The sequence below is a fragment of the Lutra lutra genome, chromosome 7 (assembly GCF_902655055.1).
Source record: "Lutra lutra chromosome 7, mLutLut1.2, whole genome shotgun sequence".
NCBI classification, from domain to species: Eukaryota; Metazoa; Chordata; class Mammalia; order Carnivora; family Mustelidae; genus Lutra; species Lutra lutra.
In genome coordinates this window covers 27,472,421-27,500,387 of record NC_062284.1, presented here as the reverse complement: position 1 = coordinate 27,500,387, position 27,967 = coordinate 27,472,421, and the positions used below count along the sequence as shown (strand labels likewise).

Sequence of the window (27,967 nt, the reverse complement as noted above, 5' to 3'; positions counted from 1 at the left end):
TCACCCTATACTGAAGTATAGACTATGAGGAATTATGATTAATGCCTAAAATTAACTGATTCATATTACTAAATTCTCTAAGACTCCATTATAAACCAAATCTAAACATTTATTAAACATTAATGCAATTTCCAGTGCTATTAAGATGTTGAATTAAGGGGGCGCCTGGGTGGCTCAGTGGGTTAAAACCTCTGCCTTCAGCTCATGATCCCAGGGTCCTGGGATGGAGCCCCGCACCGGGCTCTCTGCTTAGCGGGGAGCCTGCTTCCCCCTCTCTACTTGTGATCTCTGTCTGCCAAGTAAATAAAATCTTAAAAAAAAAAAAAAAACCTTATTAAAAAGATGTTGAAATAAGAATTTATATTTATATATAATTCTGAATGCCATATCACAGCCATGGGGGTGAAAATTGGTTCTTACTCTATTAGGTACGAAGTACAGATATATAGTACATAAACACACAGTACATCTGTGATATTAAGATTACATGGGGGAGGCAATTAGAAAAAAAATGTCTACAAAGGCTACTTAGAGAATTAAAAAATGCTGGCGAAAGGGATTTTATTTTGTGAAACCTGGAGACCATTAACTCTGCCCTAATAAAGCCAGTGGAGAGCTGTGTGGCAGGACACCATCACTACAGTGTGGCTCTGGCAATCTCCTGGCAAGGACAGTGAGGCACCAGTGGTGACTGGTTACACAGTAGGGATCAAGCTGTATTACCTTGGGCAGGCGCAACACAATGGGAGCAAGCCCATGTTCTTCCTGCAACCTAGGTGGAAATGGTTTACTTTTTTAAACCCAGCTGATTGCTATGATGATAGGTCCTGAAGCTGGATGGAGTTCATTATACTAGTCTACCTTTTTTGCATACATTTGAAATTTTCCATAAACAGTTTTTCATGGACATTTTTAAAAGACCAAAATATACAATGGTCTGAACAAACACTAAAGCAAAGTAAAATAGTGGGTACAAGAAACCGTATTTTATAACCACCTTGTTTGTTCTAAGCATTCAGACTTTGAAAAGAACTGTTTCAATTTGTCTTTTTATTATAACATGAGCTAAATTTAAGAAATTAGTCTTTTGACTTTATTTCCCAGAGTTGTTAGAAGATCTAAATGACAATATAACTCATTATGAAAATACACTGAAAAGTATAAGAGCTGATGTAAAATGGTAAATCAAGATTCCAAGTATCAAGGGATTAGAGTAAGTAAAGAATGAAACTAGTCAGGCTGCAGCCTGACATATGTAGGATGCACTGGTTTAGCAAGGTGCCACCAAGGAATAGGAAGACCATCAAATGTGGGGTGATAAGTCACAGTGTGAGAAACATCTCCCATGGGGCAAGGTCCTACCCTTTATTGTTTGGTAAATTTGAGTTTTTCTTCATTTCATAACTTAGGATTCTCTTAAACTAACATTTCAAAATTAAAAAAAATTCAAACAGGAGTCATTCTTATAGGTAAGGTAAATCACAGGATAAGGTACTAGGAAAATTTTGTTCCTTTTTAAATCAAAAAGCCTTCAAATGGTCAGGGACTGATGGACTGGGGATGACAAATGTACATTTCAGATTTTAATCACCAATGAAAAAATAAAGCATTTTTATCGACTTAAAACTGTCAGTGCATTTAGATTGTGGTGAAAGAAAAATTTAAAATACCTCTATAATAATACAATGTTAATAGAAATTGGCCATGTACTGAGGTCATTTTAGTGAGCTACCATCATGTAAATATAATAATTTCTTGGTCCAAATCAGTGAAACTTATAAAAGATTGTCTCCAGAGAACATTTTTTGAGAACAATGCTTTTTCAGACACATTCTGATATTCAAATTCACTTGATAACAATTACAGATTAGCCTTTTAATTACATTTTTCTTAAAAAGCTGTGAGATTTCCATTTCTTCGGGAGATATTTTCACCACTGTGTTGTTCAATTCCACAGGTCAAGCTTTCTTCATTATTATTAAGAACTTCATACATGTTAGAGAGATTGCCATTCATTGCTTTTTCGTCTTTTCGAAAAGACACAGGGAGACTTGCTAGACTAAAGCTGACGTCTTTAAAGGCATGCAACAAGAATATTCCCACAATGATTGTAAAGAAGCCACTCAAAGTACCAATGACATCATCAATAGGCATATCTTGCCATTCCTTAAAAAGGATAGCTGAACAAGTTAAAACTGATGTTGTAAAGAATACATAATATATTGGAGTCACAATGGAAGTGTTGAATATATCCAGGGCCCTGTTCAAGTAATTAATCTGTGTGCTCACACAGACTATAAGGCTCAGCAGCATAATCCAGGCCAGGGGATGTCTTAGCACAGGTTTTCCAGCAAACAGCTCTTTGATAGCAATGCCCAGGCCCTTAACACAGGAGACTGAAAATGCTCCAATTACAGAGCAGATTGTTATGTACACAAGAATGTTTGTCTGTCCATGGCGAGGTCCCACCACGAAGATTAGTATCAATAACACAATGACCACAAGTGTTGCAAAGACCACAAAACCTGGGGGAGGCAAAGAAAAGTTGTATTTAGTCAAATGCATAAGTACTAAAAAAAACCCCTGAGAATCCAAAACAAATATTAAATCAATAGGAAGGAGAAAAGATGTGACCTTGAAATAAATATTTTCTTCCTTTTGCTGCCCCAGCAAAAGTACACTCATAAAAATTTAGTTAGATGTATATACTGGAAGATTACACTATGCTTCATATTCATAAACTGTTACTAACATTTTTAACATCGCATTTTAGGGCTCATGATAATTAGATCATAGAAAATGGAGATGAGGCTGATTTGCAGCCATCCACTCTAGAATAGCTCACTACTTTCCACCCACTGGAATGCCCTAACTCCAAGAATGGAAACAAACTAATGGAGAGAAATCATGAGATGACCTTGAACACTCAAAAATTTACAGATGCTAAAAAGAACAGCAGTTAAAATTCAAGTTTGTCCTAAAAGGAGTACGTTTTTCAAATTCTTAGAGACAACCACTGGGGTAAATAGCAAATCAGTAAGAGAATCAAAAATACTGTCAGGTTCTGGCTGAATGTGGAGAACTGAACCCAGCATGGTAATAGTGAACAACGGTGTAGCACCATGGCCCATCCACTTTTCTCAGCAATTTGCACAGATTAAATCCTCACATTTAATCCTCACATCCACTCTATAATATAGATACCATCATATGCATTTTGAGATGAGGAAACTGAGCCACAGTAAGTCATGAATTTACTCTGTTCCCTCCTTAAACTCTGCCAATAAAATAAACAGTAATAGGAATCTTAAAGAAGCAAACATACAAAAACAAGAACAGGTAGAGGAGGTGATAGTAACAATATTATGGAAGCCAGAAAGCAGAAGATAAACTCATAACTGTACAACACATCCAAGAAAGCCAAATCCCACATCAACAATGATGAAAGATGGCAAAGTAACTCAGCTTGCAGCACGGAACACTCCAAAGATATAATGGATCTCTGGAAGCGGGGTAAATGAGAGACAAAAATGGGAGACCTGACTTCAAGTCTATTAAAGAAGCATTAAAATCCAGGAACTCTGCTCAGTTCTGAACATCTAAGGGACTGCCACAGCAAACTGGAGCACTCTGGCCAGCTGAGTGCGTAGGTAATACACTAAAACAGGGGGTTGGGGTTAAGGTCTATATCTGTGTTCATGTTCTTTCCCACTCAACTCCTAGGGCTCAGGCAGGAGGCTTTGCTGGGGATCTGACAAGTCTGATTTCAGAAGGCACCCAAGGTTCACCAGGAGAAGCACCAAAACAAGAAAAACACAAAACCTTTGTTTACTCAGTGTAGACAGAGGAAAACTTGGGAACACATAAATTGCCATGCCACAAAAACAATAAAAACTACTATTAATAAATCTTCAGAAAAATACTGATGAAATGCCAGAGCAATAAAAGCAGCTGGAACTTGAAAGATGAAAATCTAGAGAAAAAGATCAACACTCACCTCTGCTTTCTCCCTTGTGATGACTGCAGGGATAAGGACAGGCATAAACTCCAGCAGAAAGTGGTGACCTGGAGCTTGTGGAAGTGTCAGTAGACTAGATAAAAATAAAAACGGCATTTTGGGCTGCCTAAGCAGCTGGGATACAAGGGGCCAAGATTCCAGAAAGGAAGGAGCTGAAGTGAAGTGGAGCCCAAATTTCTGTATCCAACTCCCCTTAAGGCATTTGTGGGAAGAGAAGCTAATATGCCTAGGTTTTTAGAAACCAAATAGACAGCCTGGTAAAAATGCCAGAGAGCGGAGAGAAGACACGTGCAGTCTTGGAATGCTGACACAGACACTGCCATTAAAAGTTCACCCGGTGGATGGTCCAAGTAAACATCCCAGGGTATCAGCTGAGAGTCTATGATTAAGAAATACAGGCAAAATGGAAAGAAACCAGCCTCAACAAAGAGTGAAACAACGCTTCAAGTTAAAGGTGATCCGCAGGGCGCCTGGGTGGCTCACTGGGTTACCCCGTATCAGGCTCCCTGCTCAGCAAGAAGCCTGCTTCCCCTTCTCTCTGCCTGCCTCTCTGTCTACTTGTGATCTCTGTCAAATAAAAAAAATATTAAAAAAAAAAGAAGAAAAGAAAGAAAAAGTGATCTGTGGTACTTGTATCTGTCCAACAAAAAAAAATTTAGGTTTTTTTCTGAAGGAATAAAACATCACTTAGAGCCTTTACACTTTTTAATATTCTATGTCCAGCATTTAATCAAAACTGCCTAAAGACAAAACTAAATGACTAAAGCAAAAGAAAAAACAGAGCCCACAAACAATCCCAATATTGAAGTTTGCAGAAATATTTTTAAATAACCAGGTCTCTTTGGGGACTTGATGTACAACACGACACATGTGGGTAACAACAGTGTACTGTACACCTGCAAAATGTTGAAGGTGCATTTCACGTTTTGTTTGGTTTTTCTGACACACACACACAACCAAAGAGCAAAAGCAAGCTCTTGGAAATTAAAAATGTAATAGCAGAAATAAAAACTCAAAAGGGCTGCGAAGACAAAAATTGAGGAAATCTCCCTGAAGGCAGAGCTATAAAGAAAAAGCAGTAAAAACAGGAAGATGAAAAAAAATATTATGTATAATATATATATATATAAATTATATATTTATAGAATTATAAAATATATAAAAATATATAATGTAAATACACCCGTACATATACACACACATATATACGTATATACGCATATATACACGTACATACATACGTATACACATATATGTATATATGCACATGTACATATATACACACATATATACGTATATACATATATGTATATACGTATATACACGTACATACATATACATATATACACGCACATATATATACGCATATATGTATACGTATATACATATATTAAAATATATAATGTAAATATATATAATATATACGTATATATGTATACATATGTGTGTATATATGTACGCGTGTATTTACATATTTTTATATATGTATATACGTATACATATATATGCATATATATGTACGTATTTATATATATTGTGTGTATAAGTATATATGTACATATGTGTACATGAGTGTACATGTTCGTGCATGCACACGTGTCTATATGAAAAATCACTGTATATTGCAGGAGGTCCAATCAACAGAAGAGTAAGAAGAATTTTACAAAGAGAAAAGGAAGAATATCAAAGAACAAATTTGATTTCCTAGAATAAGATAGACATTTCCAAATTTTAAATAATCCATCAAATACCTAGCACAATGGATAAAAACTAGCCCACATCTAAGTACCTCAGTGGAAAATTTCAGATGATGAGGGCAAAGAGGACATCCTAAAGGTTGCTAAAGACAAAATATGGTAACATATAAAAGATAAAGAATTGACTGTCATTTCTTAGCAACACTGGAAGTGAGAAGACAATTGAGTTCCCATGGACTAAAGACATTTTTATATATACAAGGACTTTAAGTCTCATCTCTTCTGTGCCTTTCTTGTCTCCTACAATAGCGGCTCCAACCAAAACGAAGGAGCAAACCCAGGATTCAGAGCCAAGAAAAAAGTGAAGGGGATCCCTTCAGGATGCTGATGAAGAAAAGTCCACAATAACAAATGTGCCGGCAGCTCAAAATACCAGCCTGGACTAAGGCCAAATAAGATTTTGGGAGAAATTTCCAGAAGAGATGAAACTGCAGAATACCTAATGTGTTTGAAATTACTGAGGGTAGAATTAAGACCACTGGAGTAGAGTTTTAAGACAGATTGATAAATTCATAGAAAAGTGATCAAAAAAGATAATTATCAGTTAAGAAAAAACATAAACAAGGAAGGAAAAGTAGTTGTATATGTCTAAGCTGGGAATAAAAGTTATATAATGGCTATAATGTAAATAAATCATTTAAACAAAACCAGGCAGATACAGTAGGTAGTAGACACACAGATGATGCCTAAAACCAAGAATAGCAGCACTTTAAGCATGTTACTTAGAGACACAGAGTTAAAGAACAAAATAAACAAGGCATCTGGAGCTGGTAGAAGAAAATGACCATTATTTTTCATAATAAGCCATGTAGAACAATTTGCCTCTTTATATGCACATAAAATTTTGGTTACAATAAAAACTAAATTAAAAAGTAAAATACTGAGACTGATAAAGCTTTTCTTGTTTCTTACCTGGATCTCCCAGCTTGTGAGACATTTCATTTAAAGTCTCAATCTCTTCTTCTTTTGGAGCATGAATGACCATAACTGTAGATCCTAAAATACTTAGCAAACATCCAATTTTCCCATGAAGATTAAGTCTTTCATTTAGAAAGTATGAAGAAAGAATGGCACTAAAATGGGGGGGGGAGTGGAGAACATTAAAATTATCAACTACTTTTCTCATTTTTTAAAAATCAACACAACACAGAATTTAAATTATTAAAAAACTAAAACACTACGAACTTGTGAAGGTTCTCTGGCTTTCAGAAAAGGTAAAGAAAAGGCACATTCAATCATAAAATGGAAGTTTCCAGCAAAACAATGGAACACTAAACCAGTATAGTTTCCATATTTCTACTGTAGAAAATCAGTATGAAATTCACAATAAATGGAGGTGCAATACAAATTTATAATCTAACTAAGACTCTATGTCCAAACCAATGCTTAAAATTTGCTCAACTTTAATTTATCCATACTGGTTGATGCAGCCTTTCTATGTGTTCGTGTCATTCTATATAATTTGCCTATTAAATGAAAAAATTTTAATACTTAAAAGCCAGTTTTAACCAAATCTAAAAAACATATAATGTAAACCTATAAATATGACATAACACACAGAAAATTAAGGGTAAAAGACATGTACCACAATGTATCTTTTATATACTAGATTATATAGTATCTTGAAAAATTATGTAACTTAAATATAATACTGACTTATACACACACACACTACCCTGGGGGAAACAAAGACTTAAAAAAAATCTATCAAAAACTTTGAGAATAGTAACCAAAATCAAAACTTCAATATGGGCTTTGCTGTTTGGACTAATCATTAAAATAATAGAAAAAGGACAAGTTTTGGACTGCTCCTTCCAAAGGGGTACCCCCAGAGCAGTCTTCAGAGGTACACAACCTTGCACCAATCATTGGTTTACTGTAGGTATGGAAACTGACTTATCACCAACCACCATTTTACCAAAGTGTCTGTGTCTCAAATGTTAAGTGCTGTGACAAGTCAAACTTGAAATTTTAAAAAATTGTAATAAAAGCGAGACAAAGCATGGGAGCATATTTTCTCTTACAAATTGACAGCACGCCTGTGCACAAAAGAGAACCCTTTAAAAGCAATTACTACACAGCTTAAAAAAAAAAGTTCTCAAGATTGTTTAAATGTCAATTATGCTGAGCATGTGCAATTAGATGGCACTGAATGCTTTATGGACTAATATACTGACTACTCTTCCTACACAAGAAGCATAGCATCCTTACCTTACTAGGACGCTGAGAGCTCCTAATGGAGTCACTAGGGTGGCTGGTGCAAAGGCATATGCAGCAAAGTTAGCCACCTCACCGGCTCCCACTTGGAGACAGACAACAAAAGAAAACTCTCAGAACAAATCACTCAAAATGAAAATGCCTATATGTTATTTTCATATACAGTTGACCCTTGAACTTACCAGGAGTTTAAACTTTCAGGATCCACTCAAGTCGATTTTTTTTTTTAAAGATTTTATTTATTTATTTGAGAGAGAGAGAGAGAATGAGAGAGAGAGCATGAGAGGAGAGAGGTTAGCGGGAGAAGCAGACTCCCTGCTGAGCAGGGAGCCCGATGCGGGACTCGATCCCGGGACTCCAGGATCATGACCTGAGCCAAAGGCAGTTGCTTAACCAACTGAGCCACCCAGGCACCCCTCAAGTGGATTTTTAATAGCACTGTCTAAGTGTATTTTGTATGATTTTCTTTCCTCTAGTTTATTGTTTAGAATACAGTATATAATACTTATAACATACAAAGTAAGTGTTAACAGAAGCCTTGCTAAGGCTTCTGGTCAATAGTATGCTAACAGTAAAGCTTCTGGGAGTCAAAAGTTATATGCAGCTTTTCAACTGCACAGCAGGTCACTGCCCCAACTACCATACTGCTGAAGGGTCAAAGGTACATTTATATTTTTTATATGCTATTTCAATTGTATTTAGTAATTTATTTTTTCCCATCTACTCATAAGGGTTCTCCTGTAAATTATCAACATTAGAACAGAATCCAAACCAATTAGAAAAAATAATAATCTGTAATTTTAATTGAAGAGAACCAATTTATCTTACATATAATTTTTTTAATAAATACTTATACCCTATCACAACAAACAGAAATCAATTAAAAGCAGCTAAAACTGTGTGAAAACATCTCTCCTAAGTCTTTTTTCATTAGTGTTTTTTTTCTTAACCCAACTCATATTTAAAAGACATCCTTAGGTACCTACAATGGGCCAGATGCTGTTCTAGGATCAGGAAACAGAGCAGTAAACAAAACAAAAATACTGTTCTCCTGGTGCCTGGGTGGCTCAGTCAGCTAGGCATCTGCCTTCGGCCAAGCTCATGATTCCAGAGTCCTGGGATGGAGTCCTGCCTCCAGGTTCTGCTTGTCCCTCTCACTCTGCCCCTCCCCACTGCTTCTGCTCACTCTCTCATGCTCTCTCAAATATTTTTAAAAAATGAAAATACTGTTCTCCTAAAAACTTAAATTTTAGTGAAGGAAAATAGGCAAAATACATGTCAAGTACTTAACATGAAGTGTACAAAGGAATGGAGTGTTGGTGAAGGCAGCCCTGGGGTCAGAGGTAGCCAGGGACCCATGGTACACAACCTTTGTGAATCCTGATACAGATTTCATCTGAATTGAAAAGCCACTAGGGAATCTTATGCAGGGGACGTAATCTTACAGAAAGATCACTTATGGCTACTGTATTTTCCAAACTGGTTATATCAAGTTTCATGGAGCAGAATTTGATAGCTCCCTTTGTCCCACTTGGTACAAAAAGTTGCTAATCTGTTAATGGAAAATGGAATTGTTTTATTATTCTTTCCATTTGCATTTCCCCTTTTCATGTGTTCACTGGCCAAGTAAAATCTTTTAGTGAAGCAGCTGGTCAACTATTTTTCCTGTTGGGCTCTTAAGCTATTTGTTTTCTCTTACTCATATGAGGTAATTCTTTACATATTTTGGACATGAAACTTCTGTGTGTTAAAAACATCAGTCCTTTTTTTTTTTTTTTTACTTTCTGTAATTTGCCTTTTCATTCTTTTATACTCTTGACCAGAAGTTCTTAATTTTAACATCAAATTTTAAAATATTTTCCTTTGTGGTAGGTGCTTCATACAAATTGTATGAGAATAAGTTTTTTAAAGATTTTCTTTATTTGAGAGAGAGAGATCACAAGTAGGCAGAGAGAGAGAGAGGGAAGCAGGCTCCCCTCTGAGCAGAGAGCCTGATGCAGGACTCGATCCTGGGACCCTGAGATCATGACCTGAGCCGAAGGCAGAGACTTAACCCACTGAGCCACTTAGGCGCCCCAAGAAATCATTTTTATTTAATTATTCTTTAATTCCAGTATAGTTAACATACAGTGCTATTAGTTTCAGTGTACAATATAGTGATTAGACAATTCTATACATTATTCAGTGCTTAAGTAATCTTAATCTCCTTAATCTCCTACTTAATCTCCTATTATTACCCATTTCTTGTATGAGAGATCTTTCTCGAAATTCTTTTAGTGTTCTACCTTTCACATTTAAGCTTATGAACCACCTGGAGTTGATCTTTACGTATGGAGTGCAGTAGAAATCAAACTGTAATTTTTCCATTATGGATTGTTACAGCAATATTTATTGTAAAGCACATTTCCCTATTTCAATACCACCTTTGCAATAAACACACTGTGTGTGGGTGTTTTAGGGTTCTCCATTCTATTCTACAGGTTTATGTATTTTGACATGCTACCATACTGACTTAATTAGTGCAGCTTCATAATAAAGCTCGATGCCCGTATAGCAAATACTTTCACCTCTTACGACTATCTGCTTAAGGAAACAAAAGCAAAACTGAACTTTTAGGACCTCATCAAGATAAAAAGATTCTGCACAGCAAAGAAAACAATCAAAAAACAAAAGGCATGGGTCGCCTGGGTGGCTCAGTTGGTTAAGCGGCTGCCTTCGACTCAGGTCATGATCCCAGAGTCCTGGGATCGAGTCCCACATCGGGGTCCTTGCTCGGCGGGGAGCCTGCTTCTCCCTCTGCCTCTGCCTACCACTCTGTCTGCCTGTGTTCATGCTCTCTCTCTCCCTCTCTCTAACAAATAAATAAATAAAATCTTTAAAAAAAAAAAAAAAGGCAGCCCACAGAACAGTAAGATACTTTGTAAATCACATACTAACAAAGGGTTAGTATCCAAAATCTCTAAGGAACATACCAAACTCAACACCCAAAAAACAAATAATCTAGTTAATAAATGGGCAGGAGACATGAATAGACACTTTTCTAAAGAAGACATCCAGATGGCTAAGAGACACGTGAAAAGATACTCAACATTACTCATCATCAGGGAAATATGAATCAAAACCACAAGAAGATACCACCTCAAACCTGTACAATCTAAAATTAACAACACAAGAAACAAGATTTACTGAGGATGTGGAAAAAGGGGAACCCTTTTGCCTGTCGGTGGGAAGGTAAACTGGTGTAGTTACCCTGGAGCACAGGTTACAGGTTCTTCAAAAAGTTAAAAAGAGAACCATCCTACAATCCAGCAATTGCACTTCTAGGTATTTATCCAAAGGATACAAAAATACAGATTCAAAGGGGTACATACACCCCCATTATTTACTGCAGCATTATCAACAATAGCCAATCTATGGAGAGAGCCCAAATGTCCATCAACTGATGAATGGATAATGAAGATGTGGTATGTATATACAATGGAATAGTATTTTCAACCATCAAAAAGAATGAAATCTTGTCATTTGCAATGACATGGATGGAGCAAGAGTGCATTATGCTAAGTGAAATAAATCAGAGAAAGTCAAATACCTTATCTCACTCATATGTGGGATTTAAGAAAGAAAACAGATGAGCATAAGGGAAGGGGGAAAAGAAAGAAAGGAGAGCAGCTTAACGGTAGAGAACTGAAGGCTGACCAAGGGAGGTGGGTGGGGAATGAGCTAGATGGGGGATGGGTATTAAAGAGGGTACTTGTGATGAGCACTAGGTGGTGTATATAAGTGATGGATCATTGAGTTCTACTCCTGAAACCAATACTGCACTGCATGTTAACTATCAAAATTTAAATTAAAAAAAGAGTTCGCTTTACTTGGACTTCTGTACTACCATACAAATTTTACTTATTTTTTTAAAATGTGTTTTGAATTTTTAGGGTAGTCTTTTTTTTTTTTTTTTCCAATTTATTTGAGATAGAGAGCATGAGCGGGGAAGAGGGGCAGAGAGAGAGAGGAAAAAGCAGACTCCAAGCTGAGCAAAACTCGATCCCAGGACCCCAGGATCATGACCTGAACCAAAGGCAGATGCTTAACTGAGCCACCCAGGTGCCCTACTGTACAAATTTTAAATCAACTTACCATCTGCCACATGACCACAAACAGTTTTAAATGGAATATCATTTAACCTGTCACTATGGAAATGATGACTTTCCAATAATGAATCTTTCAACTCATGAAAATAATATATCCCTCTATTTGTCTTCTTTTTCTCAGTAATGATTTCATTTTCTCCATAGGCATCTTTCCCATCTTTTGTTACATTTATAATTAAATAATTCCTGTTTTTAAAAATTATATGAAAATGGTACCATTTTAACATTTTTTTAAAGATATTTATTTATTTGAGAGAGAGAGAGAGAAGGAGAGCAGAGAGAGAGAAAGAGAGAGAGAAGCAGACTCCCCACTAAGCAGAGAGCACAATGTGGGACTTGATCTCAGGACCCTGAAATCATGACCTGAGCCGAAGGCAAATGCTTAACCGACTGAACCACCCAAGTGCCCCAACATTTCATTTTCTAATTGCTGCTCGTAATGCAGCTTAGTTTTATATGTTGACTTTATATCCAACACTTAATTAAATCTTAGTTTATCTGTATATTCTTTGGAATTTTTATACAGGATATAAATATACAGGATATACAGGATATTTTAATACGGATATTTTAAACAGGATATTTTACTAACAAAGTTACCTCTTAAACTGAGAATCTTAAAAAAACACATAGGTATATCAGACATATTTCAATCAGACAGGTAAAAGAAAGTCTTCTCATTCAAATTAAATAAACTATTAAACTGCTAAATGACTTTTACTGGCTTCAATTTTATATATTTTGAGTACTACTCATTAAAAAAGCAAGGATTTATTTAAAAATTGTAAAAGTGCTAGGGGCACCTGGGTGGCTCAGTCGGTTAAGCAGCAGACTCTTGACTGACTCAGGTTGTGATCTTGGGGTGCTGGATTCCAGTCCAGCATCAGGCTCTGTGCTCAGCAGGTAGGCTGCTTCAGGATTCTCTGCCCCTCCCCGCCCTCACTTGCTCTGTCACTCTTTCTCTAGAATAGATAAATCTTAAAAAATTAAATAAACAAATAACAACGTGCTAATAAGAGGCAGTATTAGTATGTGCAAATATTTTAATATACAACTATAAAATATCCTTGAAATGTTCTCTATACATACTTGATAGCAATCCAGCCCACCACAACCATTCTTTAAGATATGCATGGCCACCTTGACCTGCAAATGAAAAAGTAAAATTTAGCTTTTTTGGAAGATTATCAGACTCTTAAAATTTATGACAACTACTAGCAATTACAGATTTTGAAATATCTCATTTGTTGATTATTATTATTTTGAATAAAGGTTTCACCATGACTGTGTAAGGGGATTTCTAAAATAATCTTTTTATGATTATCTTAGAAAAGGGGATGAGGATCATGACAATGTTAAAAATTTTTAGGTATGCACTATACTGTTGAGTAAAAGAATTAAAATCAATCCTTATTTTCAGTCTATGCATCATTCTTTTGTTTTGTGAACTCAGCTTCAATAAACAAAGAAAAAGAACCAGTAAGAAGTAACCCAACTTCAAATAAATTAGTCTGAATGTGGATAAGCCATATAGGTGTGGGTTAGTCCCACTTATGAGGAAGTAACCTTGGAGAAGGGGTTTTATATTGACCATACATAAAAAGACTGAGCATTCATCAGAGTCTGGAGCTGCCAGGATCCCCATCTTCCTATTTGACTTTCCTCCCCAAAAAATTAATAAAATCAGGAAGCAACTGGTACTTAAGCCATTGTCCAAAAGAAAAGCCAATGCAAATGAACCCTCTGACAATCATATCTATCATGGAGAATGAGAGTACCTGCCTTAAGACAGAATGAGGAATATACTTATTCAAGCAGCATATGCTAATACTTTCTTCTCTGCCCACTAACAGAGGCTACTATTTTAAGACTGATTAGCTCTGGCCATAAAGATGGCACAGGAAAGAGGAAGAAGTTCGATTTTTTTTTTTTTTTTTTTTTTTACTGCCAAAGCAGGTCTTCCTGTGAGGTCAGAATTGGGTTTGGAACTAAAGCAGAGGCTGCATGACAGAACATGACCAGAAAGCAATATAATGCTGTCATGAATGCACCAAATGAAGTCAGAGTGGGGTTTTATCACACTGAGTATCCCCCAAAGTCTCATGACTTGTCAGCCCGACAAGTCTGGGGAAATAACCTATATCACCCTTCAGAAAAATCACTGAACAGAATACTCTTTAACCGTAGTAAGCCTTCTCTTTCCTTCATGTCAATTTGAGATCATCAGGTAAAATGTCTTAAGGTAAAAGTAAAACTTCAGTAACCTAGATAAAAAAAAATCCTAGGCTTCGGTAATATTCTGATTCTGTTCATAAACCCTTATCTCCTTCACTACAGACATAACAAAATTTAAAGATAAGGCTGGATGCTAATTTGGCCTTGGTCCCTATTTCCACTTTGATAATAACTGCAGAAGTTAACAGCTTATTTTGACATTGTCTCACTTTTAATTTTCCTCATCACAAAACTGATGTCTGATTCTCTATAAATATTTACAAGGCTTGCAAAGTTCAAAGTTTAATACTAAGTAGGAACAAAGATATGGTTGTCTACCAACAAAGAACCTGAGTACACAAGCACACATTGATGTCATTTCATGGTCACATAGGACACAGCCTACCTGCTCTCATGGAGCCTTTCCTGGCAAGTCGAAGAAGACCTTTTTTTTTCAAAATAAAACTCCCGCCAATGAAAATGCTGGAGCTCATAGCCAATCCCAGACCAATGTAAAAGTCATATTTTCCACGGCCCTGGATCATTTCGTTTGTTACTAAAGAAGTTCTTGTGAATCACATTGATCACAAAACAGAGAAAGCACTGGTGCTGGAGGCAGGACTATGCAATCTTCAAATCTAAAAAATGCAAAACAAAACAAAACTTGATTTTTAAACAGAATGATGATAATCCATATGTAATTCAAAAATTTTACTCCACTTCTCCACTCATAAAGGAGTATTTTCATTACTACCATTGATAACATATTTACCATTTATAATTTACCACCAATGTAAAATTATATTTCTCATACTTATGGCAAAAGATGGGATTGTGATGTAAGGCCATACTTAAAAACCAAAATCATAAAATCAGAGAACAGACTGGTGGTTACCAGAGGCAGGGGTAAAAGGGTGACAAAAATGGGTGAGGGGGTAGAGAGGTGACAGAAATGGGTGAAGGTGGTAAAAAGATATAGTTATAAGTTTGGGGATGTTAATGTACAGCATGGTGACTACAGCTAACAATACTGTATTACATATTTGAAAGTGGCTAAGAGAGATCTTAAAAGTTCTCATCACAGGAAAAAAAATTTGTATGTGTGATGTTAACTAAACTTACTGTGGTGATCATTTTACAATACACATATAATCACTATGTTGCATACCTTAGCTAATACAATGTTGTATGTCAACAATAACTCAGTAAAACTGAAAAAAAATAAAAATACAACTACTTTTATATGCCTATACTGTTTAAAATTTAAATTGGTTTTATGAACTCTAGTTTCATATTTAAATGTCTCCTGTCTTAGCTGACAGTTCCCAGTAACAAAACTTTGCTGTTAAGAAAAAAATTTCCACAGAATGAAAATCAGGCATGAGAATATACAAATCTAGTTTATCAATACATTTACCAATTTCTTTTTTTTTTAAGATTTTATTTGTTTATTTGACAGAGATCACAATTAGGCAAAGAGGCAGGCAGACAGAGAGAGAGAGAGAGAGAGAGAGAGAGGAGGAAGCAGGCCCCCCGCCGAGCAGAGAGCCCGATATGGGGCTCGATCCCAGGACTCTGGGACCATGACCTGAGCTGAAGGCAGAGGCTTTAACCCACTGAGCCACCCAGGCGCTCCACATTTACCAATTTCATGTGTCCTTTTTGAATAATGTATACAGAGAAGCTCAGAGTTTTCTCATGAATACACCTTCTTCTTAGAAATCTACGTAAACAAAGTCCTTCTATAAGGCCAGTATTACCCTGATCCCAAAACCAGGCAAAGAGCTCATCAAAATAGAGAATTATAGACCAATAGCCCTGATGAACATGGATGCCAAAATCCTCAACAAGATCCTAGTCAAGAGGACCCAACAGAACATTAAAAGGATTATCCACCACAACCAAGTCGGATTTATTCCTGGGATGCAAGGGTGGTTCAACATTCGCAAATCAATCAACATAATAGAGCATATTAAAAAAAGAAAAGACTAGAACTGTATGATTCTCTCAACTGATGAAGAAAAAGCATTTGACAAAATACAACATCCTTTCCTGATTAAAACTCTTCAGGGTGTAGAGATAGAGGGAACATTACTCAATTTCATAAAAATCATCTACAAAAAGCCCACAGCAAATACCATTCTCAATGGGGAAAAGCTCTTCCCTTAAGGTCAGGAACATGACAGGGATGCCCACTCTCACCACTATTGTGCAACATAGTACTAAAGTCCTAGCATCAACAATCAGACAACAAAAAGAAAATGCATCCAAATTGCCAAAGAAGAAGTCAAACTCTCTCTCTTCACAGATGACATGACACTTTACGTGGAAAACCCAAAAGACTCCAACCCCAAATTACTAGAACTCATACAGCAATTCAGCAATGTGGCAGGATACAAAATCAATGCACAGAAATCAGCTGCTTTACTATACACTAACAATGTAACTGTAGAAAGAGAAATAAAGTAATCAATTCCATTCACAATAGCAACAAAAACCGTAAGATACCTAGGAATAAATCTAACCAAAGAGGTTAATATACTCTAGTAACTACAGAAGATTTATAAAAGAAATTGAGGAAGACACAAAAAGATGGAAGAACATTCCATGCTCACAGATTGGAAGACTAAACACTGTGAAAATGTCTATCCTGCCCAGAGCAATCTACAATTTCAATAGTACCCCTATTAAAATACCATTGGCATTTTTCAAGGAGCTGGAACAAACAATTCTAAAATTTGTATAGAACCAGAAAAGACCCCCAAATCGCCAAGGGAATGTTGAAAAAGAAAATCAAAGCTGGGGGAATCATGCTGCCTGACTTCAAGCTATATTACAAACCTGTGATCACCAAGACAGCATGGTATTGGCACAAAAACAGACATATAAATCAACAGAACAGAGAGCCCAGAAATGGACCCTCAAGTCTATGGTCAACAATCTTCGAAAAATCAGGAAAAAATATCCAATGGAAAAAAGAGTCTCTTCAATAAGTGGTGCTGGGAAAACAGCTACATACAGAAAAATTAAACTGGAGCATCTTCTCACACCATACACAAACATAAATTCTAAATGGATGAAAGACGTCAATGTGAGACAGGAATCCATCAAAATTCTAGAAGAGAACATAGGCAGTAACCTTTTAGACATCAGTTGCAGCAACTTCTTTTAAGACATGTCTCCAAAGGCAAAGGAAACAAAAGCGAAAATGAACTACTGGGACTTCATCAAGATAAAATCTTCTGCACAGCAAAGGAAACAGTCAACAAAACTAAGAGGCAACCCATGGAATGGGAGAAGATATTTGCAAATCACATTACACATAAAGGGCTGATATCCAAGATCTATAAAGAACTTCTCAAACTCAATACTCAAAACACAAATAACCCAGTCAAAAAATGGGCAGAAGACACAACAGACACTTCTCCAAAAAACACATACAAATGGCTAACAGACACACGTAAGAATGTTCAATATCACCAGCCATCAGGGAAATACAAATCAAAACCATAAATAAGATTCCACCTTACACCAGTTACAATGGCAAAATTTAAAAAAAAAACAGGGAACAAATGTTGATGAAGATGTGGAGAAAGGGGATCCCTCTGACACTCTTGGTGGGAAGGCAAGCTGGTACAGCCACTCTGAACAACAGTAGGGAGCTTCCTCAAGATGTTAAAAATAGAGCTACCCTATAACCCAGCAATTACCCTACTAGGTATTTACCCCAAAGATACAGATGCTTTGATAAGAAGGGGCACATGCACCCCAATGTTTATAGCAGCAATGTTCACAATAGCCAAACTGTGGAAGCCAAAATGCCCTTCAACAGATGAACAGATAAAGCAGCTGTGGTACATACATACAATGGAGTATTATTCAGCCATGAGAAAGGATGAATACCCATCATTTGCATCAAAATGGATGGAACTGGAGAGGATTATACCAAATAAAGTAAGTCAATCACAGAAAGACAATTATACTATGGTTTCACTCATATTCCTTATGCAGAACATAAGGAATACCACGGAGGACCATAGAGGAAGGGAGGGAAAACTGAAGGGGGGGGGAATCAGAGGGAGACACACCATGACAGACTATGGATCCTGGGAAACAAAGAGGGTTTCGGATGGGGGGAGCATGGGAGGATAGCTAACAGGATGATGGGTATTAAGGAGGGGACATGGGGGGATGCCTGGGTGGCTCAGTCCGTTAAGCTGCTGCCTTCGGCTCAGGTCATGATCCCAGGGTCCTGGGATCAAGTCCTGTATTAGGCTCCTTGCTCGGCAGGGAGCCTGCTTCTCTCTCTGCCTCTGCCTGCCTGCCACTCTGCCTGCTTGTGTGCTCTCTCTCGGTCTCTCTGACAAATAAATAAATAAATAAATAAATAAATAAATAAATAAAATACTTTTAAAAAAAAAAAAAAAAGAGGGGACCATGGGTGTTATACACAACTAATGAATCACTGAACACTAAACAAAAACTAATGATATATTGGGTGGCTCAGTGGGTTGAAGCCTCTGCCTTTGGGTCGGGTCATGATCCCAGGGTCCTGGGATCAAGCCCCGCATCGGGCTCTCTGCTCGGCGGGGAGCCTGCTTCCTCCTCTCTCTGTGCCTGCCTCTCTGCCTATTTGACTCTGTCTGTCAAATAAATAAATTTAAAAAATCTTTAAAAAAAAAAAAAACTAATGATATATTATTATACAGTGGCTAACTAAACATAATTTTAAAAATAAATAAAAAATTCTCTTGCATTAAAAAAAATCTATGTAGATAAAAGCAAATGGTAATTTATTTCTTATTTAGCCTATTTGGAGGTATGCAGATTTATCATTTGTCTTTATCATTTTGTTAGCAGAGGATGATGATTCTAGCAGACAGAAATTTGCCAAGGTGCAAGTGTGATACTGACAGACTTTTCAGAGAACATGATGACTATGGACCTAGAAGGCTTGAGCCACAAGACCAGATAGGAAGCAGAGGCTTACCAAAGACTGCACATTTTTTTTCCAAATGGCCAACTCATGAACACTGCTAACAAATGAACTAAAGCAAAGTGCAGAAAGCAGTAGGTTTAGGATTGGTTATAACTGACTACCAGCCCAACTTTCTGGTATTTTTAGTACCACAACTACTGAGTTCCAGAACTAATCTGCAATTCAGTAGGATCCTCACACATTAACTCTTGCTGACCAGACAAGTTTTTCTGTTTTTCAGGTTATGAGGTTCTGGCCTTTAGCAAAAGCAACTTCCTATTCACCCAGCCCCTCAATTATGTTATCCATTTACTCAAATAGTATTTACCAAACAAATGCTGTGTGCATTAAACGTGCTAAGCTCTATGGATAAAATAGTGATAGCTAAATTTTAGTCTTCAGTGGGGAGACAGACGAAAGGCAGTTAAATAATGGGTGATAATGTTCTGTAATAATGGAAAAGGTATTCACACTGAGATGACACTGACAATGGGGCCAGTGTTTAGATTTGCCTGTTGAGTCACATTATGGTTCCTGGAACACTTCATAAGAACGGTCCTTTCCACCCCCACTGATTTGGGGCGTACTCCAATAGGAGGTAGGTGTGACAGGACTGCCAGTTCTGAGTGTACATATAAAGAGAACCTTTGTATTTTTGCTTGCCCTTTGGCACCCTTCCATTACGTGCAGAGCAAAACACAGAGTCATCCCTGCTGACCTAAAGACCTGTGAACACAATCACAAATGCTTATTGCTAAATGCTATTGAAATAGCTAACTTACATACCTGAATAGGCTTATTACGGGGTAAATATAAAATTCCCATCAGAATTTTGAAAAGCCAGAACTTGTCTGCAGAGGATCAGTGGTAAAGATGGGTGGTAGGCACACCCAGGGTTCACTGTATCATTCTCTCTACTGCATGTACCATGTATGTCTGGACATTTCCATATTAAGGTTTTTAAAACACAGGCTGTTTCCCAAGAGTTGCAGGGGCGTCAGGGCAGAACCGACTAACAAGGGGCACCTATGTGGCTCAGTCCATTGGATGGCCAACTCGTTTGATAAGGAGTTCAGGCCCTGTGCTGGTGTGGAGCCCACAGGAAGGGAGAAGGGAAGGAGGAAAGAAAAAAGAAACCCTAACAATCTGAAAAGCAAAGTCACCTCACAATCTAGAACAAGATAATACTGAAACGTGGAAAGAACTCAAGTCAGGGAGGTGCTCTGAGCTTTTTAAGTATCAGTCACAATATGGATGAGATTAGCTTTCTACTTGACACCTTTCCAGAATCAATCCCTCTTACAATGTATTTGGAGAAGTACCCCCAATCCTCTTAATGCCATCTTAAAGCAAGAATATGCATTCAGCAAGTCTAGTGGGAAATTTGGAGACTCAGTCCTGCCTCTAGCTGGGTGCATGACCTTGAATGAGTCACAACCTTAACATACACACTAACAAAAGAAACTAAACAATCTATAAAGTTACTACTGATTTTTAAATTTAAAGTAAAATAAACTATGGTCTCTTTATATGCCAAACATTGGTAACCTCAAGCCTCATCAGCCTGCCTCTGGAATAATTCTGGACTGTGACAATCAGTATGGATGAAGACATAAACTTGCAGTGAAAGTGGGAGGCAAATAATTTGAGAACAAAATGGTTAGCAGCAAGAATTACTTATATAGACTATAAAAAGACTATTACAACAACAACAAAGTGTGTTTACAGTGTTCCCACTACATCTAAATGACTGGCTTAACAGTGTTTACGACCCAGTTTCCCTCACCAGACTGCCAGCCCCTAGACTCGTACGAGTCACCTTTTTAATCCCGTGCACCTAGCTATCTGGCAGTCGCAAAAATGTATTTTAATATATGTTTTCTGGGTTAATATAGATAAAAGGAAATAATTATAACTAGCCCTAAAAAATAAAGCTGTGTTGGGACGCCTGGGTGGCTCAGTTAGTTAAGCAGCTGCCTTCGGCTCAGGTCATGATCCCAGCGTCCTGGGATCGAGTCCCACATCGGGCTCCTTGCTCGGTGGGGAGCCTGCTTCTCCCTCTGCCTCTGCCTGCCATTCTGTCTGCCTGTGCTCACTCGCGCTCTCTCTCCCTCTCTGACAAATAAATAAAATCTAAAAAATAAATAAATAAAATAAAATAAAAATAAAGCTGTGTCATTTAGATCAGCATCTTAAGATGTAACAACTTTCTTACAGCCCATAAACTTCATAAAGCTGTAAAAAGTTGCTCAAGTATGTTGGGAAGTGATAGCACTACATACAAGTGAAAATGAAAATGAAAATAATAAAATCTGGGAAAATGGGAATAAAACCCAGCTACCAAACACTGCACCCCACTCTGTATTCCAATGACCATGGGTCACCTAAGATTCTTCAAAGCACACCTTAATGTAAAACCAACTCCTTTAACTATTATCATCATCAAGCAATGTTAATTATCATGTGAATTCTACTGAGGAAGTGACTACTACTTAAAGTTCCCTGGTCTATAAAATTCCCCTTTTGAAGGTCTGAAGAAAATGAACTGAAGTGTAAGTCTGAATATTCTGGAATCAATAAAATGTAACTTTATTATCTGCAAAAATGATACCCAGAAACAAGTCAGGTTTATCTACAATTCCAATCCCAGTGTAATGATAGCCTCACAAATCCAAATTTAGACTGCACTTACATAAACCTGACTTTCAAATACCAAATGTGTAACTATTAATTAGTAATATTTAATTTATTAACACTTAATGTTAACTTGCACTCTGTGCAAATTACATAGATGCAGTATAAGGTCAAAAATTAAGATTCAAGCTATTGGCAGATTCAGTCAGCAGAGCATGCCACTCTTGATCTTAGGGTTTTGAGTTCAAGCCCCATGTTAGGTGTGAACCTACTTAAATAAATCACTCCCTTTAAAAAAATTTAAAAAAATAAAGATCCAATATTCTGTGCTGCCTTGACATCTGGTAAAATGGGGAGGGCTTTTAATGGCCTGATAATGAGGTCCCCTCCCCACTCTGCTCCTGTAGATAAGGTCCCAAAGCCAAATACCTTCCTTGGCATACCTGGCTAGTTCAGTCAGTAGAGTCTATGACTCTTGCTCTTAAGGTCATGAGTCTGAGTCCCACTCTGGGTGTAGAGATTACTTTTTAAAAAGAGATTACTTTTTAAAAAGAGGCTAAATAACCCTTCTTATTGTGGAGACCTGGCATATTTCCTGCTTATATCCAAGTACTAGGCTTCACTGCCCTCCCAGACTATAGAATTATTTTAAAGCAAGCCAATCACATTCTCCTGCAGGATCCAAGGGGTGCACCTCAAACACTTGTTACTCAAGGCCTACATTCCACAGCAACTCATTCTTTACTCTGCAGTCCCCCACCACCACCCCTTGTGGCCCTGTGAAATGTACCATGTCCTTCTGCCTGGGCTAAGTGAGATTAATAAACCACCTCACTCTCATGTACCCAATGTCATGTGCCATGGGGAAGGAATTCTAGCCCTATGAATAAGGTGAAAAAGAGGTGATTAAAACAATACATTATAATAGAATCTTATTCATTTTATCTTAAAGTCATTGAAAGTTCATTGTTCTTAACATGTACCTATGTATCCCTATATATGAATTTTCTCCGTATTTATTTTACATAGAATTTCATGATGCTATTTAAAATCTATTTTCTTCTTTTTACCTATTCAATTTATTTATTTATTTGTTTGACAGAGAGCAAGAGAGAGAGAGATCACAAGTAGGCAGAGAGGCAAGCAAGGGAGGGCGGGGGGACCAGGTCAGGCTCATGACCTGAGCCAAAGGCAGAGGCTTAACCCACTGAGCCACCCAGGCGCCCCTTCCTTTGACCTATTTATTATAGAAAATTTTGAACACACAAAAGTAGTCAGAAAGCCTTTTTTGACAGGTTGGTCAATGTTATGCTAGTTTTGGAGAGTTGCAACAATCCCACTCACTTACCAACACAGGACCAAGGCTCCCTTCAGACAAGTGTCATCACTGCCCCAGATACACCACAGCCCTCCTGTCCTCCTCCCAATACTTAAAGCCTGCTCTTCACTCATCACCAGTTCACAAGTCAAGCTGTGCTACAAAGACTTCATTAGCCCAAAGGCATTTCTTTCCTTTGCACTTATTTTTAGTCAGCCTTATAAAATTAAAGTCTCAATTACTCTCCTATCTTTGAAGATAAAAGGTACTTAAAGACAATGACTTTGGTTCGTAGTGGTGGTTTTCCTACCCCACAAGAGGTACTCATTTCAGTGGCAAATCTGATTTAAGCCTTTATATAATTAAGGTTCTGTTTGTTCACTCATGGAACTATACCAGTGTGGTGGTGGGCAGAAGGGGGTGGGGGTGGGGACAAACAACATAGAACCTGCAAACCCTCAAATTATAAAGCAGTCTTCACCACTAAACTAAGTAAATTAATTTTCTCATTTGTTTGAAAATAGGACATCAGTGTGAATGTCCTAAAAGGAATGAGTTTGCTTCACTATTCTCAGATCTGCTCCCACTCTAGAACTATAAAGGTCAATCACAGCTGGGAGAGCCTAAAACAGATTATCTTGGGGCGCCTGGGTGGCTCAGTGGGTTGAGCCGCTGCCTTCGGCTCAGGTCATGATCTCGGGGTCCTGGGATCGAGCCCCGCATCGGGCTCTCTGCTCAGCATGGAGCCTGCTTCCTCCTCTCTCTCTGCCTGCCTCTCTGCCTACTTGTGATCTCTGTCTGTCAAATAAATAAATAAAAATCTTAAAAAAAACAAAACAGATTATCTTTTATCCTTAAGGATTAACTATGAAGTAGGGCCAGGTTTAAGGTTAGCTAAACAAGAAAACTTGCTAAGTTTCACTTCAACTATTTTCCTAACCCAGAGAGAACAAGCTCCAGATGGTAACCTGCCCATCTTACCTCTCAGGGGGACATAGGTGGAAGGACCCCTCCCACACTCCTCCCCTCCAAGCTGTTGTTATTACTTACATGTGGCCATCTGTTCAATATGCATATACGGGGCAGCTCTAATGTGCCAACTTTGTAGTCATAAAGATGATCACAAGTCCCTGTCCTCAAGGATTCCACAGCTGAGTGAACTGAAAACTCTGAAAATGACCCATTTTAATTTTAAACAAACTTTTAAAGGCTTAGAATTTCCAGCTTGTTCGGGGCGCCTGGGTGGCTCAGTGGATTAAGCCTCTGCCTTCTGCTCAGGTCGTGGTCCTGGGGTCCTGGGATTGAGCCCCACATCTGGCTCTCTGCTCAGCAGGGAGCCTGCTTCCCCTTCTCTCTGCCTGCCTCTCTGCCTACTTGTGATCTCTCTCTCTGTCAAATAAATAAATAAAACCTTTAAAAAAAAAAAAAAAAGAATTTCCAGCTTGTTCTTTCTAAATTTTAATTTTAATTGAATTCTCATAGCTTATTTTACTAATATTTATGAATATTTATGTTAACTTTCATTAAATACAAGTTACATTGAAAATGAAATAAATAAATTTTAAAATAAAATTCTGAAATTGGTCTAATTCTAAAACACAGAGAACACATAACTTAAGGAACAGGAAAAAATAAACTAGTATTCTAACATCTATAAGGTAAGCTGAAATTAAGATTTGCTTTGCAAAATGACTAACAATAGGCAACACAATTACCAAAACTAGATAATTTTTAAGAATATACCAACAGAAATACATTTACAGCTTTAAACTTGTCACAGCATTTTTACCATTTCATTTTCACAAAAACTTGAAAAAGATACATGGTGAGGGCCCCATGATTAGAAAACAGGGACAAAGGTATTAAGCAACTTCAGCAGCTGGATTCTCCTTATTTGCCTTGCCCACTGGAGTCTCCATTTAGTCTCAGAAGTGGAACACAAGCAAGTGGCAGTTCCAACCAGACTTTCCATGTAGGTCATCATCTTCCTCCCCAATCTGTTCCTCCTTGTACTGTGACCATGGCTTCTCCATCCTCATTACCCAAACTGGATACAAGGGCCAAGAGTGCTAGATGGACTACCTTTGTGAAATACAGCCTTGCACCTCCATGTCTCTCCCAATGCTCATCCAGCTTCAATAAATGATGCTGTCACACTGCTCTATAAAACACATCTGTGCCATCTCATTCTCTGGCTACCCTTTGTTTAAAGAAAGAAGCTCAAATTCTGTAATCCACTAAGACCTTTCACTATTTGTTCCAAATCTAACTTTTGAATCTTATTTCCCAATACTATATTTCATATACCTTGTATTCCACCCAAGGTCAACACACCACTCCCGTTCTTACTTACTCCTTTTCATCCTCCCTATCTTTGTTTACATTATTCTTTTCATCTTTAAGGAGCCAATTCAAAAGGCACCTCCACAATGAAGCACTGCTTGAAATCTGCAAGCCAGATTAACCAACCTTTTCTGAATTTCCTGGCCTTCAACCTACACTTCTCTTTGTACATTTTCCTAGCCTGTATTACAGTTACTTATATATATTACTTATATCCGTTTCACTGTGGGCAGGTGCTTATCTCATTTACTCAGCCAATAAACATTTACATGAATACATACTATGCACTGGGAATGGGGATATAGCAGTGAATAAAACAAACCAAATCACTGCCTTCATGGAGTTTACCTTGTGTTGGAGGTAGGGCAAGACAATAAAAATAAATGAGAACATTATTTTAGAAGGTGGTAAATGCTATGGTTAAGGGCACTGGGGAGTTGGGTTAGGGGACTTCTATTTAACCAACGAACTAGGTTGGTTAAGAGGCCTAGTGGAGAAGGTAACATTGAGCAAAGGCTTCAAAGAAACAGGAAAAAGAATAAAGCAGAGAAAAAAATGCAAAGGCAGAGAGGTATGAACTGGTATGCAGTTTTCTAGGAAAAGAAAGGCCACTGTGGCTGACACTGAGCGAACAAGGGTAAGTAGGATACCACTGCAGGGTATTTTTATATAAAACAAATATCCTAAAAATAAGAGTAATTCTTTTAATATTTCTAATAATAATAGCTACCACTTACTGCACACACCTGTGAAGCACTGTTCCAGTGAATAATAATAATGAATCACATTATTTCTAATACACGCAATGAGAAGAAGGTATCATTATCCCCACAACTAAAGAAACAAAACTTCCATGGGGTTAAATCACATGTAGAGGAACACAGAGAAAGTTACACAGCCTGAAACAGAACCTAAATGTCCTGGACTCTATTTCTATATGGGCAGCCCACACTGAAGGAAAACTTTAAGAGCTCTTAATCTTTACTTCTGTTTGGTTCCCACTACTTTAATATTTCCAATCTCTTATTTAGCTCATTATTTTTAAAAGCAGTACTTATAAATACTACAGAACCTAAATCTCCAACCCTAATTTAGCAACATTAGTTATAAATTAAAATTTTAACTTACATGTAACTTTAATATGGTCTCTTAGGAAAAAAAGTCTGGAAGCAGTCAGAGATGACTTATTCACTTTCATTTCCTTGTAAATAATACTCTTTATTCTCATTTAAAGTTTTAAACCCTGACAGAGTAGCTCCGGCCTGGAAAGAAGAAAATACAGGAGTAGGCAAAAGGACTACATAGTTACTAAATACTTAAAAAAATTGGCTCCTAGCCTGCATACTCGTTTTACTTACCAACGTGAAACCTACTCATCCAAGGACAACACGCTGCTTCAACAGATAACTTACTCCAATGAAACAAATATCTCTATTCTTTCATATGTCCTTTTATTACTTTTAATATTACCTTTATTACTAGTTAGGCATATGGCATATAGAGGGTTTCTAGAAATACAACTAAAACATAATCCTGTATTAAACGAACTGAAAAACCTAGTGAAGAAACTAAACAGACACAAACACAAAACTAATAAAGTTTTGTACAGTTGTAGGGAGAGGAAGACAGGATTAAGTGACTTTATAAAAGTTAGGAATTAAAACAGTTATGTTCAAAACGTTACGGCAGACTCCTAAGGCTTGTTCAGTTGTCAGTTAATTATCTCCGCAGTAGCTGAAACAATCTAAAACTCACCACAACAAAAAGGAACTATTTGAATGAGCTTAATGAACACGCGCCCGATACGGCCAAGTCAGGCTTCCAAGGGATTTAATAGCAATCCAATTCACGGCGGGATTACTCGATGCAGGATGAGAAAAAGCCCTTCCATTTCTGAACACACGTGTCCCCAGGGCAGAGAAAAGCGCCCCTGAAGGGCCCCTACCAACCCAAGACCGGCAGAGTCGCCCAGTTAGCCCCTTCGCGCTTGCCTGAAAGAAAGAAAGAAAGAAAGAAAGAAAGAAAGAAAGAAAGAAAGAAAGGCCACCTCACCCCAGCTGGAGGCCGGCCATGCGGCTTCCCCTCCACTATTTGGCCCTGGTCACCTCCGCTTACACGCCCACACAGGCCGCACGGGCCACCGCCTCTTGAGCTCGCGCGGCCAGCGCCTTCGTCGCGGTACAGAAGGAGGTGAGAGCATCCGGTGCTGCAACCGTGAGCGCCGCCTCCTCCATGGGGGAGCGACGAGGAGAGCCTGCCCCGGACGACCTGCGACCCCCGCTGCGGTCAGGACCAAGGGCCGTAGCGAAGAGCCAGGGCGCGGCCGAGTGACGCAAGAGA

General features: G+C 37.8%; 1 protein-coding gene across 6 annotated transcripts; it reads right to left on the bottom strand.

Moving 5' to 3' along the window:
- Nucleotides 1–88: 88 nt before the first annotated feature.
- On the bottom strand, nt 89–27,967 carry NIPA2 (NIPA magnesium transporter 2). Of its 6 annotated transcripts, none has more exons than XM_047735371.1 (7): nt 27,680–27,966; nt 26,756–26,889; nt 14,761–14,992; nt 13,230–13,286; nt 7,987–8,077; nt 6,688–6,848; nt 89–2,525 (listed from the first exon to the last, which is right to left on the bottom strand). In XM_047735371.1, the coding sequence occupies exons 3-7, from the start codon at nt 14,897–14,899 to the stop codon at nt 1,891–1,893; spliced, it is 1,083 nt and encodes a 360-aa protein (XP_047591327.1). In that variant the 5' UTR covers nt 14,900–14,992; nt 26,756–26,889; nt 27,680–27,966; the 3' UTR covers nt 89–1,890. The 6 variants fall into 6 exon arrangements, with proteins under 6 accessions (XP_047591327.1, XP_047591329.1, XP_047591328.1 ...); XM_047735373.1 differs by having other exon boundaries at nt 27,743–27,966; XM_047735372.1 differs by lacking the exon at nt 26,756–26,889.

What these genes read in the sequence shown, in the direction of transcription:
- NIPA2 (XM_047735371.1), bottom strand. Translation starts at nt 14,899, where the DNA reads ATGATCCAGGGCCGTGGAAAATATGACTTTTACATTGGTCTGGGATTG. An exon ending in GAAAGGCTCCATGAGAGCAG is followed by an intron (nt 13,287 to 14,760) that starts GTAGGCTGTGTC and finishes TTTCATTTGCAG; the next exon opens with GTCAAGGTGGCCATGCATAT. An exon ending in TCACAAGCTGGGAGATCCAG is followed by an intron (nt 2,526 to 6,687) that starts GTAAGAAACAAG and finishes TGCCTCCCCCAG; the next exon opens with GTTTTGTGGTCTTTGCAACA.